A 14,029-nucleotide genomic window follows, 5' to 3' on the forward strand; every position below is an offset into this window, starting at 1 on the left:
TAGAGTGGCTCTGGTCGCAACATGGCGACGCCCAGGATGGGCAGAGCATCGCCCCCTGGTGGGCAGAGCGTCGCCCCTGGTGGGCGTGCCGGGTGGATCCCGGTCGGGCGCATGCGGGAGTCTGTCCGACTGTCTCTCCCCGTTTCCAGCTTCAGAAAAATGAAAAAAAAAAATAAAAAAATAAAAAAATAAAAAAAAAAGAAGGAAAAATATTAAAAATGTAAGAATATGTATCTGTGCCCATAGTTAAATGGCTGCATAAATAAGAAGATAGACTCCATCAGCCTTGAGATGAAAAAAGGTCAAGGAATTATTGAGGTGGTCACTTTCTAAGTTATAGAAATATCCAATCATGGCCCTGGCCAGTTTTCTAAGTGATAGAGCATTGACCTGGCATGTGGATGTCCTGGGCTCAATTCCTGGTCAGGGCACACAGGAGAAGCTCCCATCTGCTTCTCCACCCTTCTTCCTCTCCTTTCTCTCTATCTCTCTCTTCCCCTCCTGCAGCTAAGGCTCCATTGGAGCAAAGTTGGCTCGTGAGCTGAGGATGGCTCCATGGCCTCCACTTCAGGTGCTAGAATGGCTCTGGTTGTAATGGAGCAACACCCCAGATGGGCAGAGCATCACCTCCTAATGGGCATGCCAGATGGATCCTGGTCGAGTGCATGCAGGAGTCTGTCTTTCTGCCTCCCTGCTTCTCACTTCAGAAAGAAAAAGAAATTTTTATAAAATAGAAAGGTCCAGGGAACAGTGAATTAGATATTTGACATGAAGAGTTTGAAAGTTCTTAGAGCCCTGGCTGGATAGTTCCATTGATTAGAGCATTGGTCCAAACACAGAGGTTTCTGGTTCAATCCTCAGTCAGGGCACATACAGGAACAGATTGATGTTTCTGTCTCTCTCTCTCCCTTTCTCTCTGGCTAAAATCAATAAATAAAAAATAAAAAAAGAAAGCTCTTAGATTATTATTTTAGGACAATTTGGAAGAATTGCAGAGTAAAGAATGTTGATATATCAAGATGTTTTTTGGGGGGGTTTTTTTGTTTGTTTGTTTACAGAGACAGAGAGTTAGAGAGAGGGATAGACAGAAACAGACAGACAGGAACGGAGAGAGATGAGAAGCATCAATCATTAGTTTTTTTGTTGCGACACCTTAGTTGTACATTGATTGCTTTCTCATATGTGCCTTGACTGTGGGGCTACAGCAGACCGAGTAACCCCTTGCTCGAGCCAGCGACCTTGGGTCCAAGCTGGTGAGCTTTTTGCTCAAACCAGATGAGCCCTCGCTCAAGCTGGTGACCTCGGGGTCTCGAACCTGGGTCAGTCTGACGCTCTATTCACTGCGCCACCGCCAGGTCAGGGTATCAAGATGTTTTCAGAGGACCAAAGTTTAAGTTAGACAATCACATTACCATTGACCTGGTGATGGACTGTGGCTTTCCTCCTCACTACAGTTCTCCTTAACTCTGGTAGCTTTTGGAGAAACACAGTGGTAACTTGGTTCATGGTCTCTCCTCCTCAACAAGTCAAGCTGAGCATAGTAATATTCATAGTGGGAACACACTTCAGCAGGTTTGGGTCTTTCTATCATTTTTATCTGAGGGATTAATAAGAGAGATTTAAAAAAATACAAATTAATAATAATTGACAGTTTTATAGTGATAATAGGTAAGACAAGGCATTAAAGGTATATTTTTGTTGTTTTTGCTCTAGAATTATTTTCAGGTTAAATAATTTTGGAATTTCCAAATCCTAGAATTAAAAAATATTTTAGCCTACAGAGGCAGACAGAAGCAAATCTCAGGGTTCCTTGGGACTTTTGATGAACTGGTAAAAGCCAGCCTTGGTGTGCAGTTTGATCTTTCCTGTGCACACCCAAGCTCCACAGAGGCAGGCACAAACTGTGAATGACTTTGTAGCTCCAAATAGGTTGCCCAGGGCCAGTCACAGACTGTGTCTTAAGCTGGCTGGCCCAAGAGGCCTCAAAACCAATACACCTACTATCCAGCCTTAGACAACATCAGAGCAGGATCCAATTAGCTTCACAAGGGTCATATCCAAAGAGAAATCTCGGCAGGCACCAGATCCTGGAGAATCGAATTCCACTTCATGTGGTCAACACCTGCACATTGGCTCATACACTGTGGTTGGGGTTGATCCTCACAGTCAGCCAGCCTGAGGGTTGAACACACACACACACACACACACACACACACACACACACACACACACACACACACACACCAATAGCAATCAAGACTCAGTTACAATAGGAGGGTCCACATAGCCCACACAAGGAACATTCTTGGAGCACCCAGTGCAAGTGATCAAGGAAACTGTGCTACTGGGTCCCACAAGACACTTACTACAGAAGGCTTCCCTGCCAAGACTGGGAGTCATAGCAGATCCACCTAATACATAGAAATAAAGAGGCAGCCAAAATGAGGAGACAAAGAAATATGCCCCAAATGAACGAACAGGAGAAATCTTCAGAGAAAGAGCTAAATAAAACAAAGGCAAGCAATTTACAAGATATAGAGTTCAAAACAATGGTTATAAGGATGCTCAAGGAACTTAGTGAGAAAGACAAAGAACTTAGAACTATAGCAGCATGAAAAAGGACATGGAAACCATAAAAAAGAACCAGTCAGAAATGAAGAATACAGTATCTAAAATGAACACCACACTAGAAGGAATAAACACTAGATTGGATGAAGCAGTGGATCCAATCAGCAATTTGAAAGACAAGGTAGCAGAACACACCCAAGCAGAGTACCAAAATAATAATAATAATAATAACAATAATAATTTTTTAAAAATGAGAATAGTTTAAGGGACTTTTGGAACAACATGAAGCATACCAACATCCACATCATAGGAGTACCAGAGGAGAGAGGGCAAGAAAGGGATTGAGAACTCATTTGAAGAAATAATGATTGAAAACTTCCCTAACCTGGTGAAGGAAATGAACAGACAAGTCCAAGATATACAGAGTCTCAAACAAGATGAACCCAAAGAAGCCCACACTGTTATATAATTAATTAAAGCAGCAAAAGCTAAAGACATAGAGAGAATCTTAAAAGCTGGAAAAGAAAGACAATTAGTTACCTAATAGGGAGCTCCCACAAGAATGTCAGCTGATTTCTCAACAGAAACATTTCAGGCCAGAGGGACTGGCATGAAATATCCAAAGTGATATAAAGCAGAGACCTAAAACAAAGACTACTTTATCCGTCAAGACTATCATTTAAAATTGAAGAAAAAATAAATAGCTTCCCAGAAAAGAAAAAATTAAAGGAGTTTGGTATTACCAAACCAGTACAATAAATGGCACTTTTGTATAGTTCTATTTAAATATTAAACATTAAATTTGACTTATTAGTCTAAATATAAATTATATATGTATTTATGTATATATATATACACACACATACATACATATATATATACACATACATACATATATATATGTATATATATATATGGTCTACCGGAAAGTTCTATCTGTTTTTATCACAAGTTTCGACACGTAAGCACATGTTTATTTGGTGCATGTGTGCCTCTCTATTTTTATCACTTAATGTATACATACTGATGTAGCAAATTAACTAAAACAAAGTTGATTCATGTTAGTCTTATGTGTGAAGCAATAGTGTACCCATGGCTACTGATAAAGTTCATTTACACCACTGTACATTTTACAAATTTCAACAAGGAAGAAATGCTACAGAAGCATGTCTGTCACATCCACTATATTCCCCGGACTTAGCATCCTCTGACTATCACTTGTTTTTGTCCTTACAAAATTTTTTGAAGGGCAAAAAATTCAAAAATAAAGAAGATATCAAATAAGCACTGGTTCAATTTTTTGCATCAAAAGATAAAACATTTTTCAAAAATGGGATATACAAATATACAAATTTCCCTCACACTGGCAAGAAATCATTAATAATAATGGCACTTATATTATTTAATAAAGTTTATTGACGGTAAGAAAAATTTGTATTTTGTTTTATTCCAAAAACAGACAGAACTTTCTAGTAGACCATATATATATATTTTGTCCATTGGTATGGGGTGGGAAGAGAAGGAGAGAGAGAGGGAGAAAAAAGCATCAACTTGTTCCATTTAGTTGTGCACTCATTGGTTGCTTTCCATACTTGCACTGACTGGGCATTAAATCCATGACCTCAGCATTCTGGGACAATGCTTTATCCACCAAGCCACCCAGCCAGAGCCTATTTTTAAAATCTTTAGTCTGACCTGTGGATAAAGCATCAATTTGGAATGCTAAAGTCACTGGTTCAAAACCCCAAGCTTGCCCAATCAAGGCACATATGACAAGCAATTGCTATGAGTTGATGCTTCCTGTTTCTCCCCACCCCATTTCTCTCTCTCTTCTCTAAAATCAATAACTATAATCTTTTCTTTTAAATCTTCAAAATATTGCCTGACCAGGCAGTGGCACAGTGGATAGAGCATAGGACTGGGACGTGGAGGACCCAAGTTCGAAACCCCAAGGTTGCTGGCTTGAGTGTGATCTCATTTGGCTTGAGCATAGGCTCCCCAGCTTGAGCATGGGGTCGCTGGCTTGAGCATGGGATCATAGACATGGCTTCATGTTCGCTGGCTTGAGCCCAAAGGTCGTGGCTTGCATCCAGGCCTGGCTTAAGCAAGGGGTCACTCACTCTGCTATAACCCCACACTCCCACCCCCGGGTCAAGGCACATATGAGAAAGCAATCAATGAACAACTAAGGTGCCACAGCAAAGAATTGATGCTTCTCATCTCTCTCTCTTCCTGTCTGTCTGTCCCTATCTGGTTCTCTCTCAGACTCTCTCTCTCTGTCTCTGTCAAAAGGGAAAAAAATTTAAGTATTAAATAGTTTTCTTAGTTTTATAATTGTACCTATATACAACTCAAAAGAAGGTACCACTACTTACTTATTGAAAAATGGTTAGAAATAAAGAAAAATATTGAAAGGAAATAAACAGCTTCTTTAGAATTCTCTCTAAAATCCCAAATGGTAATAAGAATCAGAGATGATTCCTGGGTGGCCCTTTCATTTCCCTATATTATCAGAAGCTTGCAAAGGATTAGAAAAATGTCAGTTTGTTCTCCTAACATAATCCTTACTAAGAGCTTTTAGGTCAGAGAAATGGCGCTGTAAAGAGTGATACCGATAAATCTCCCCAAAAATTCAATAAGATCTTCAATCAGAGACAGAAAAATCTATCCTTGGAGCCTCCAGAAGTTCCACACTAAACGCGAAGGTATGATCGAGCAAAAAATTGACTAAATATATAATCAACCCCAAAGGAAATAAGGAGGAAGAAACACTCTGCCTTCCTCACTAACCTAAATAAGGGCTGCTTTCACTGGGAACTGAGAGTATAGGAACTAAGGCGGGCATAGGGTGTGAATAGAACCAGACTGTAGCACAAATGTCCGAACCAGGCTGTGGCATGGACATCCAAGCCGAGGAAAAACTGTGCTTGTGGCAACTCAGTCAACACAAGCTAACGCTCGTGCCAAACCCAGACAAGGAAAGGCACTTGGGGCAGCCATCTGCCCCATCTCCTGGTCGGCACGCGCAAATAGTGGGCGAGAGATTCCTCCTAGAGCCCCAGGAGTGGGTGCCCGCGTTACCGGACAGAGGGGCAGGGTCAGAGGCCTTTGTGTGGGCCGAAACTGGAGTCTTGAGGTCGCCCTTGCGCCCTGAAAAGCAGCGTGCAGGGAGTGAGTGGGAGCGAAATTCCCTACGCTCAAACTTTTCTGTGCAGGCGGGGCGCCTCACCGGGAGTGAGAGGCAGCTGGCCAGATATCCTGGTCGGTGAGCACAGATAGTGGGCGAGAGATACCCCTGGGAGTGGACGCCTGTGTTCCCAGACAGAGGGGCAGAGTCAGAGGTCTTTGTGTGGGCCGAAGCCCCACCTGATTATGCTAAGGACTCTGACTGATTGAGCCTTACCCAGAGCCCTGTGCTGAGAGGGAATAGAGTGGGGATTTTCCAGCTCTTTGAGCCTCTTACTCTCTAGGCAGAGGCAGCAGCAACCCCATAGCTGGATCATCAGGCTACTAATTCAGGAAGGAAAGACTAGGAGAGAGGCTCCGGGAACACGAACGGAGCCTGCAAGTGCTAATGAGCCTCGACTGCCAACAAGACTGAAGCCCAATATATGACATCGCCATAGAGACTTATCAACTGCAAACCTCTACCTAAGCATGCCACAGGGGCAGAACCCGGGGTACAGAGTCACCGACCAGGAAGAGGGAGAGAAAAGAAAAAGCAAGAAGATAACCTCCCAAATCAAGATAACAGACTTTATAACCTATCCCATTTTATTATATTTGTTTGTTTATTTCTCATATCTTCTTGTCTTGAATATTTTCTTCCTCTTCCAATTTGGTCGTTTAATTCTCTGCCAGTCTTACTCTCTCCTCTCCTTGAACTACACTACCCATAAGTGTTACATCTCCCATTATCTTTTCTTTCTTCTTCCTTTCTCTCTATGAGGGTTGCACTCCAAAGCGTTTAACTCTTTCTCTCTCTCTCCTTTTCTTCTTTTTTCTTCTTTTTGTGTTTTCTTCTTTCATTCTTTTTTTCTCTCCTTCTATAATAGTTTCTTCTTTTCTCCTTTACTTTTCCTCTCATTCAATCCTCAATTACAAACAAATTATTTTATCTGGGACTCAAATTTTTCTTAGTGTCGCTTTGGGAGTTTTTTACTTTGCTTTTTTAACTCACTAGCAGTGCTCCCAACCCTGGCTCTCCACTTTATCTAAATCTTGCTCCACTAAATGCAATAGTAATTTTTAAATTTTCCCCCCTTTTTCCTGTTTCCCTCTTATTCCTCTCATCATATCTTTTAGTCAACCATCACCTAAAAGCAAATCATTTTATTCTTGACCCATTTTTTTTTTTGCATTTTGTGGGTCCATACCCCCTTTTTTGCCCCTTTATTACTTCTCCCAAACTCAGGCCTTCCATTATAGGTAGTTTTTGTTCTATTTAGCACAATATAATTCACAGTTCACCACAAGATTTTCTCAAGAAGGAGGGGAGAGGAGAGGAGAGAAAAAAAAGGGGGGGGGGGAATAATTTTTCTTTTTTTATTCTTTTTTTTTAAACTTTTTAAACTTTTTATTCTTTATTAATTCTCATTAATACTATCAACAAAACCACCCTCAGATGCCATTAAGGAAAAGGAAATAGAATATCATGGATACAAAAGACAGAGAGGTAGCACAGATAGATGAGAAAAAAATCTATGAAGAAAAAATTTAATATATTGGAAACCTTGGAGCTAAATGACAGAGAATTTAAAATAGAAATCCTAAAAATACTCAGAGATATACAAGAAAACACAGAAAGGCAATTTAGGGAGCTCAGAAAACAATTCAATGAACACCAAAAATATATTACCAAGGAAACTGAAACTCTAAAAACAAATCAAACAGAGATGAAAACTCAATTCATGAGCTGAAAAATGAGGTAACAAGCTTAGCTAATAGAACAGGCCAGATAGAAGGTAGAATTAGTGAAATAGAAGACAAGCAACTTGAGGCACAACAGAAAGAAGAAGAAAGAGACTCAAAAATGAAAAAAAAAATGAGAAAGCCCTACAAATATTGTCTGACTCCATCAAAAAGAATAACATAAGAATAATAGGTATATCAGAGGGAGAAGAGAGAGAAAATGGAATGGAGAATATATTCAAACAAATAATAGAGGAGAACTTCCCAAGCCTGTGGAAAGAACTAAAGCCTCAAATTCAAGAAGCAAACAGAACTCCAAATTTTCTTAACCTCAACAAACCTACTCCAAGACACATCATAATAAAATTGGCCCAAACCAACGACAAAGAAAAAGTTCTCAAGGCAGCCAGGGAAAAGAAGAATACAACATATAAAGAAAGGCCCATTAGATTATCATCAGATTTCTCAACAGAAACTCTACAAACTAGAAGAGAGTGGACCCCAATATTTAAAGTCCTGAAAGAGAGGAACTTTCAGCCATGAATACTATACCCATCAAACCTATCCTTCAAATATGAAGGAGAAATAAAAACATTCATTGATACACAAAAGATGAGGGAATTTATCATCAGAAAACCCCCACTCCAGGAATTACTAAAGGGGGTTTTCCAACCAGATAAAAAGAACAAAAGAAAACAAAACCACAAGTAAAAGCTCCACCAAGAACACAATAAAACCAAATTTAAGCTGTGACAACAACAACAAAAAAAGGGGGGGGGGAGGACGGAGATTAACAGTAGCAAAGGACAATGGAGTGCAAAAGTACTCACAAGATAGTGCACTACAATGAACAGGGTAGGAACCCTTTTCACTACTTAATGGTAACCACCATTGAAAAAAACACCACAGAAGCACATGATTTAAAAAAGATAGCAACAGAGGAAAGATGTATGGCGTACAACCAAACAAAAACAAAAGATAGAAAAACAAAAGAGAAGAATCAAACAAGACACAAAACTAACAGAAAGCAATGTATAAAATGGCAATAGGGAACTCACAAGTGTCAATAATTACACTAAATGTAAACAGATTAAACTCACCAATAAAAAGGCACAGAGTAGCAGAATGGATTAAAAAAGAAAATCCAACTCTATGCTGCCTACAAGAAACTCATCTAAGCAACAAGGATAAAAACAAATTCAAAGTGAAAGGCTGGAAAACAATACTCCAAGCAAATAACATCCAAAAAAAAGCAGGTGTAGCAATACTCATATCTGATAATGCTGACTACAAGACAGCAAAAGTACTCAAAGACAAAAATGTTCATTTCATAATGATTAAGGGGACGCTGAATCAAGAAGACATAACAATTCTTGATATATATGCACCAAACCAAGGAGCACCAAAATGTATAAGACAGCTACTTATTGACCTTAAAACAAAAACTGACAAAAATACAATCATACTTGGAGACCTCAATACATCGCTAACGGCTCTAGATTGGTCATCCAAACAGAGAATCAATAAAGATATATTGGCCTTAAACAAAACACTAGAGCACCTGGATATGATAGACATCTACAGGACATTTCATCCCAAAGTGACAGAGTATACATTTTTCTCCAGTGTACATGGATCATTCTCAAGAATTGAACATATGTTGGGCCACAAAAACAACATCATCAAATTCAGAAAAATCAATGTTCAAGCATATTTTCTAATCACAAAGCCTTGAAACTAGAATTCAACTGCAAAAAAGAGAAAAAAAAACCCACAAAAATGTGGAAACTAAACAACATACTTTAAAAAAATGAATGGGTCAAAGAAGAAATAAGCTCAGAGATCAAAAGATATATACAGACAAACGAAAATGACAATACAACATATCAGAATCTATGGGATGCAGCAAAAGCAGTGATAAGAGGTAAGTTCATATCACTTCAGGCCTATATGAACAAACAAGAGAGAGCCCAAGTGAACCACTTAACTTCACACTTTAAGGAACTGGAAAAAGAAGAACAAAGACAACCCAAAACCAGATGAAGAAAGGAGATAATAAAAATCAGAGCAGAAATAAATGAAATAGAGAACAGGAAAACTATAGAAAAAATTAATAAAACAAGGAGCTGGTTCTTTGAAAAGATCAACAAAATTGACAAACCCTTGGTAAGACTTACCAAGGAAAAAAGAGAAAGAACTCATATAAACAAAATCCAAAATGAAAGAGGAGAAATCACCACGGACATCATAGATATACAAAGAATTATTGTAGATTACTATGAAAAACTTTATGCCACTAAATTCAACAATCTAGAAGAAACGGATGAATTTCTAGAACAATACAACCTTCCTAGACTGAGTCAAGAAGAAGCAGAAAGCTTAAACAGACCAATTAGTAGGGAAGAAATAGAAAAAACTATTAAAAACCTCCCCCAAAATAAAAGTCCAGGCCCAGACGGTTATACTAGCGAATTCTATCAAACATTCAAAGAAGACTTGGTTCCTATTCTACTCAAAGTCTTCCAAAAAATTGAAGAAGAAGCAATACTTCCAAACACATTTTATGAGGCCAACATAACCCTCATACCAAAACCAGGCAAGGACTGCACAAAAAAAGAAAACTACAGACCAATATCTCTAATGAATACAGATGCTAAAATACTAAACAAAATACTAGCATACTAGCAAATCAAATACAACATCATACTAAAAAAATAATACATCATGATCAAGTGGGATTCATCTCAGAATCTCAAGGATGGTTCAACATATGTAAAATGGTTAACGTAATACACCACATCAACAAAACAAAGAACAAAAACCACATGATCTTATCAATAGATGCAGAAAAGGCATTCGATAAAATACAACACAAGTTTATGTTTAAGACTCTCAACAAAATGGGTATAGAAGAAAAATATCGCAACATGATAAAGGCCATATATGATAAACCATCAGCTAACATCATATTAAATGGCACAAAACTGAAGGCTTTCCTCCTTAAATCAGGAACAAGACAGGGTTGTCCACTCTCTCCACTCTTATTTAATGTGGTGCTAGAGGTTTTAGCCAGAGCAATCAGACAAGACAAAGAAATAAAAGGCATCCATATCGGAAAAGAAGAAGTAAAGGTATCACTTTTTGCAGATGATATGATTCTATACATTGAAAACCCCAAAGAATCTACAAAAAGACTACTAGAAACAATAAGCCAATACAGTGAGGTCACAGGATACAAAATTAACATACAAAAGTCCATAGCCTTTCTATATGCCAACAATGAAACATTTGAGAACGAACTCAAAAAAATAATCCCCTTCACGATTGCAACAACAACAACAAAAAAAATACCTAGGAATAAACATAACAAAGAATGTAAAAGACTTATATAACAAAAACTACAAACCATTGTTAAGGGAAATCGAAAAAGATATAATGAGATGGAAGAATATTCCTTGCTCTTGGATAAGAGGAATAAATATAATCAAGATGGCCATATTACCCAAAGCAATATACAAATTTAATGCAATTCCCATCAAAATTCCAATGACATTTTTTAAAGAAATGGAACAAAAAACCATCAGATTTATATGGAACTATAAAAAACCCCAAATAGCCAAAGCAATCATAAAGAAAAAGAACAAAGATGGGGGATTACAATACTTGACTTCAAACTATATTATAGAGCTATGACAATCAAAACACCATGGTATTGGCAGAAAAATAAACATTCAGACCAATGGAACAGAATAGAAAGTCCAGAAATAAAACCACATATATATGGTCAAATAATTTTTGATAAAGGGGCCAACAACACACAATGGAGAAAAGAAAGCCTCTTCAACAAATGATGCTGGGAAAACTGGAAAGCCACATGCAAAAGAATGAAACTCGACTACAGTTTTTCTCCTTGTAGTAAAATTAATTCAAAATGGATCAAAGACCTAAATATAAGACCTGAAACAATAAAGTACATAGAAGAAAACATAGGTTCTAAACTCATGGACCTTGGTTTTAAAGAGCATTTTATGAATTTGACTCCAAAGGCAAGGGAAGTGAAGGCAAAAATAAATGAATGGGACTACATCAGACTAAGAAGTTTTTGCTCAGCAAGAGAAACTGACAACAAAATAAACAGCCAATTAAATGGGAAATGATATTTTCAAACAACAGCTCAGATAAGGGCCTAATATCCAAAATATACAAAGAACTCATAAAACTCAACAACAAACAAACAAACAATCCAATAAAAAAATGGGAAGAGGACATGAACAGACACTTCTCCCAGGAAGAAATACAAATGGCCAACAGATATATGAAAAGACGCTCATTTTCATTAGTTATTAGAGAAATGCAAATCAAAACTGCAATGAGATACCACCTCACACCTGTTAGATTAGCTATTATTAACAAGACAGGTAATAGCAAATATTGGAGAGGCTGTGGAGAAAAAGGAACCCTCATTCACTGTTGATGGGAATGTAAAGTAGTACAACCATTATGGAAGAAAGTATGGTGGTTCCTCAAAAAACTGAAAATAGAACTACCTTATGACCCAGCAATCCCTCTACTGGGTATATACCCCCAAAACTGAGAAACATTGATATGTAAAGACACATGCAGCCCCATGTTCATTGCAGCATTGTTCACAGTGGCCAAGAAGACATGGTAACAACCAAAAAGCCCGTCAATAGAAGACTGGGTAAAGAAGATGTGGCACATATATACACTATGGAATACTACTCAGCCATAAGAAATGATGACATCGGATCATTTACAACAACATGGTGGGATCTTGATAACATTATACAAAGTGAAATAAGTAAATCAGAAAAAAACAAGAACTGCATTATTCCATACATAGGTGGGACATAAAAATGAGACTAAGAGACATCAATAAGAATGTGGTGGCTATGGAGGGGAGGGAGAGGAAAAGGGGGAGGGGGAGGGGCACAAAGAAAACTAGATAGAAAGTGACAGAGGACAATCTGACTTTGGGTGATGGGTATGCAACATAATTGATTGACAAGATAACCTGGACATGTTTTCTTTGAACATATGTACCCTGATTAATTGATGTCACCCTACTAAAATTAATTAAAAAAATAAATAAATAAACCATTATCTATTTAAAAAAAAAGAGCTTTTAGATGTTTTTCTCTCCTACAGGCCTTTGACAGAGTATTCTAAATCACAATAAGCTTTTTAAATTTCTTTAATAAAGTTAAGCCCCTTTCTAGCAGAATGAAGAGCAATGATTTTTTTAAATAGTTCTTTTTTAATTGATTTTAATTTATTATGTTTACATAGATGCTAGTGTTGAAGAGCAATGATTTAACTAATAGTTTCAAAAATCTATTTATACACCAACATATTTTCTAAAATGTCTATATTTCAAGTAAACACTTAGTGAATGTATTTCCAAATGATCCTCTAATTATACCATGAGCCTTCTTTAAAATACAATTCTTCAATTAAATGACAATAGCTATTTTATTATTTTTATATCAGAAGCATTTCACTAGCATGAATTAAAAGATTTGACACTTCTTCTGAAGTGTATTCAAATGACTACACATAGACAATCTCGAAGATCAATGATTACATAATAAAAAAATTCTCAATGATGTCAGATTGAAGAGTATAAAATGCATAATGTTTTCTGTCACTATGCTACTTACTTGTCTTAAAAAGAAAATTTTATTTTAAGAAATTTTAAAAATTTTAGTTATAAAAAGAAAACTAAAATTAATGTACAGAATACTTTTAAGAAAATATATCAATGTTTTAAGATATCTTAATCTGAAGTTGTCCAATGAAGTACTACTCTAATGCTCATTACAGAAAGATTTTATTAGTAAGTACAAAACTAGTGGATTCCAAAGTAATGAGCTTGTATCACACGAATATATGTAAGTAGGTTTGTAAAATATATCATCTGCTGAAGAAAACAGAAAAAGGGCTAAGTACAACTTACAGATATGGGTTTCCAGGCTCCAGCTGATGGTCTCCACTCCTTCTTATATATTATATTCTTCCTTTTAACTGGCACTGATATTCTTGACCTTGGTAGGCACTTCCCTTGGAATCGCACTTTCTGTATTTTAGAATCTTATTTAACCAAAATAAAATAACTTCAATTAAAATTTTTTTCACATCTTTAATATTAATGCTTGTGAGAGTATAAACATATGGGACATTTCATAGCACAGTAAGTTTTTACCCAGAGACATTTATTCCCAGTGAGAAAGTGCTGATGGAAAATTATTATACATTTTCTTTGAATGGAGAAAGCTGTTTTTCCAAGGTTCCTTTACATATTTCTAGTAATGTATAATATCACTTTTTAAAAAATTAAAAATTAATGTCAACATTTACAGAAACAATATGCATAATATAATATCACAAATAATTAAATTAAACACAGTTGTCAGAACTTAGATTATCAGGACACAACATCCACGTCACATTGTTGTTTGAAACATGTTCTAATATGTTTTCTTCATCACCATTCAAATCTGTTCTTGTTTTTTTGTCTTTCCTATATTAG

The 14,029-nt window shown here is 37.0% G+C and overlaps 1 protein-coding gene across 1 annotated transcript in view; it reads right to left on the reverse strand.

Annotated features, from left to right (window-relative positions):
• NEK5 (NIMA related kinase 5) overlaps positions 1 to 14,029 on the reverse strand; it is an 80,535-nt gene that overhangs the window by 38,128 nt on the left and 28,378 nt on the right. The window contains exons 11-12 of the mRNA XM_066383728.1: positions 13,457 to 13,590; positions 1,413 to 1,597 (exon numbers count right to left, since the gene is read on the reverse strand). Coding sequence (XP_066239825.1) covers positions 1,413 to 1,597; positions 13,457 to 13,590 — 319 coding nt within the window. The remainder of the gene's footprint in view (positions 1 to 1,412; positions 1,598 to 13,456; positions 13,591 to 14,029) is intronic.

This window comes from Saccopteryx leptura, chromosome 4, assembly GCF_036850995.1.
Source record: "Saccopteryx leptura isolate mSacLep1 chromosome 4, mSacLep1_pri_phased_curated, whole genome shotgun sequence".
NCBI classification, from domain to species: Eukaryota; Metazoa; Chordata; class Mammalia; order Chiroptera; family Emballonuridae; genus Saccopteryx; species Saccopteryx leptura.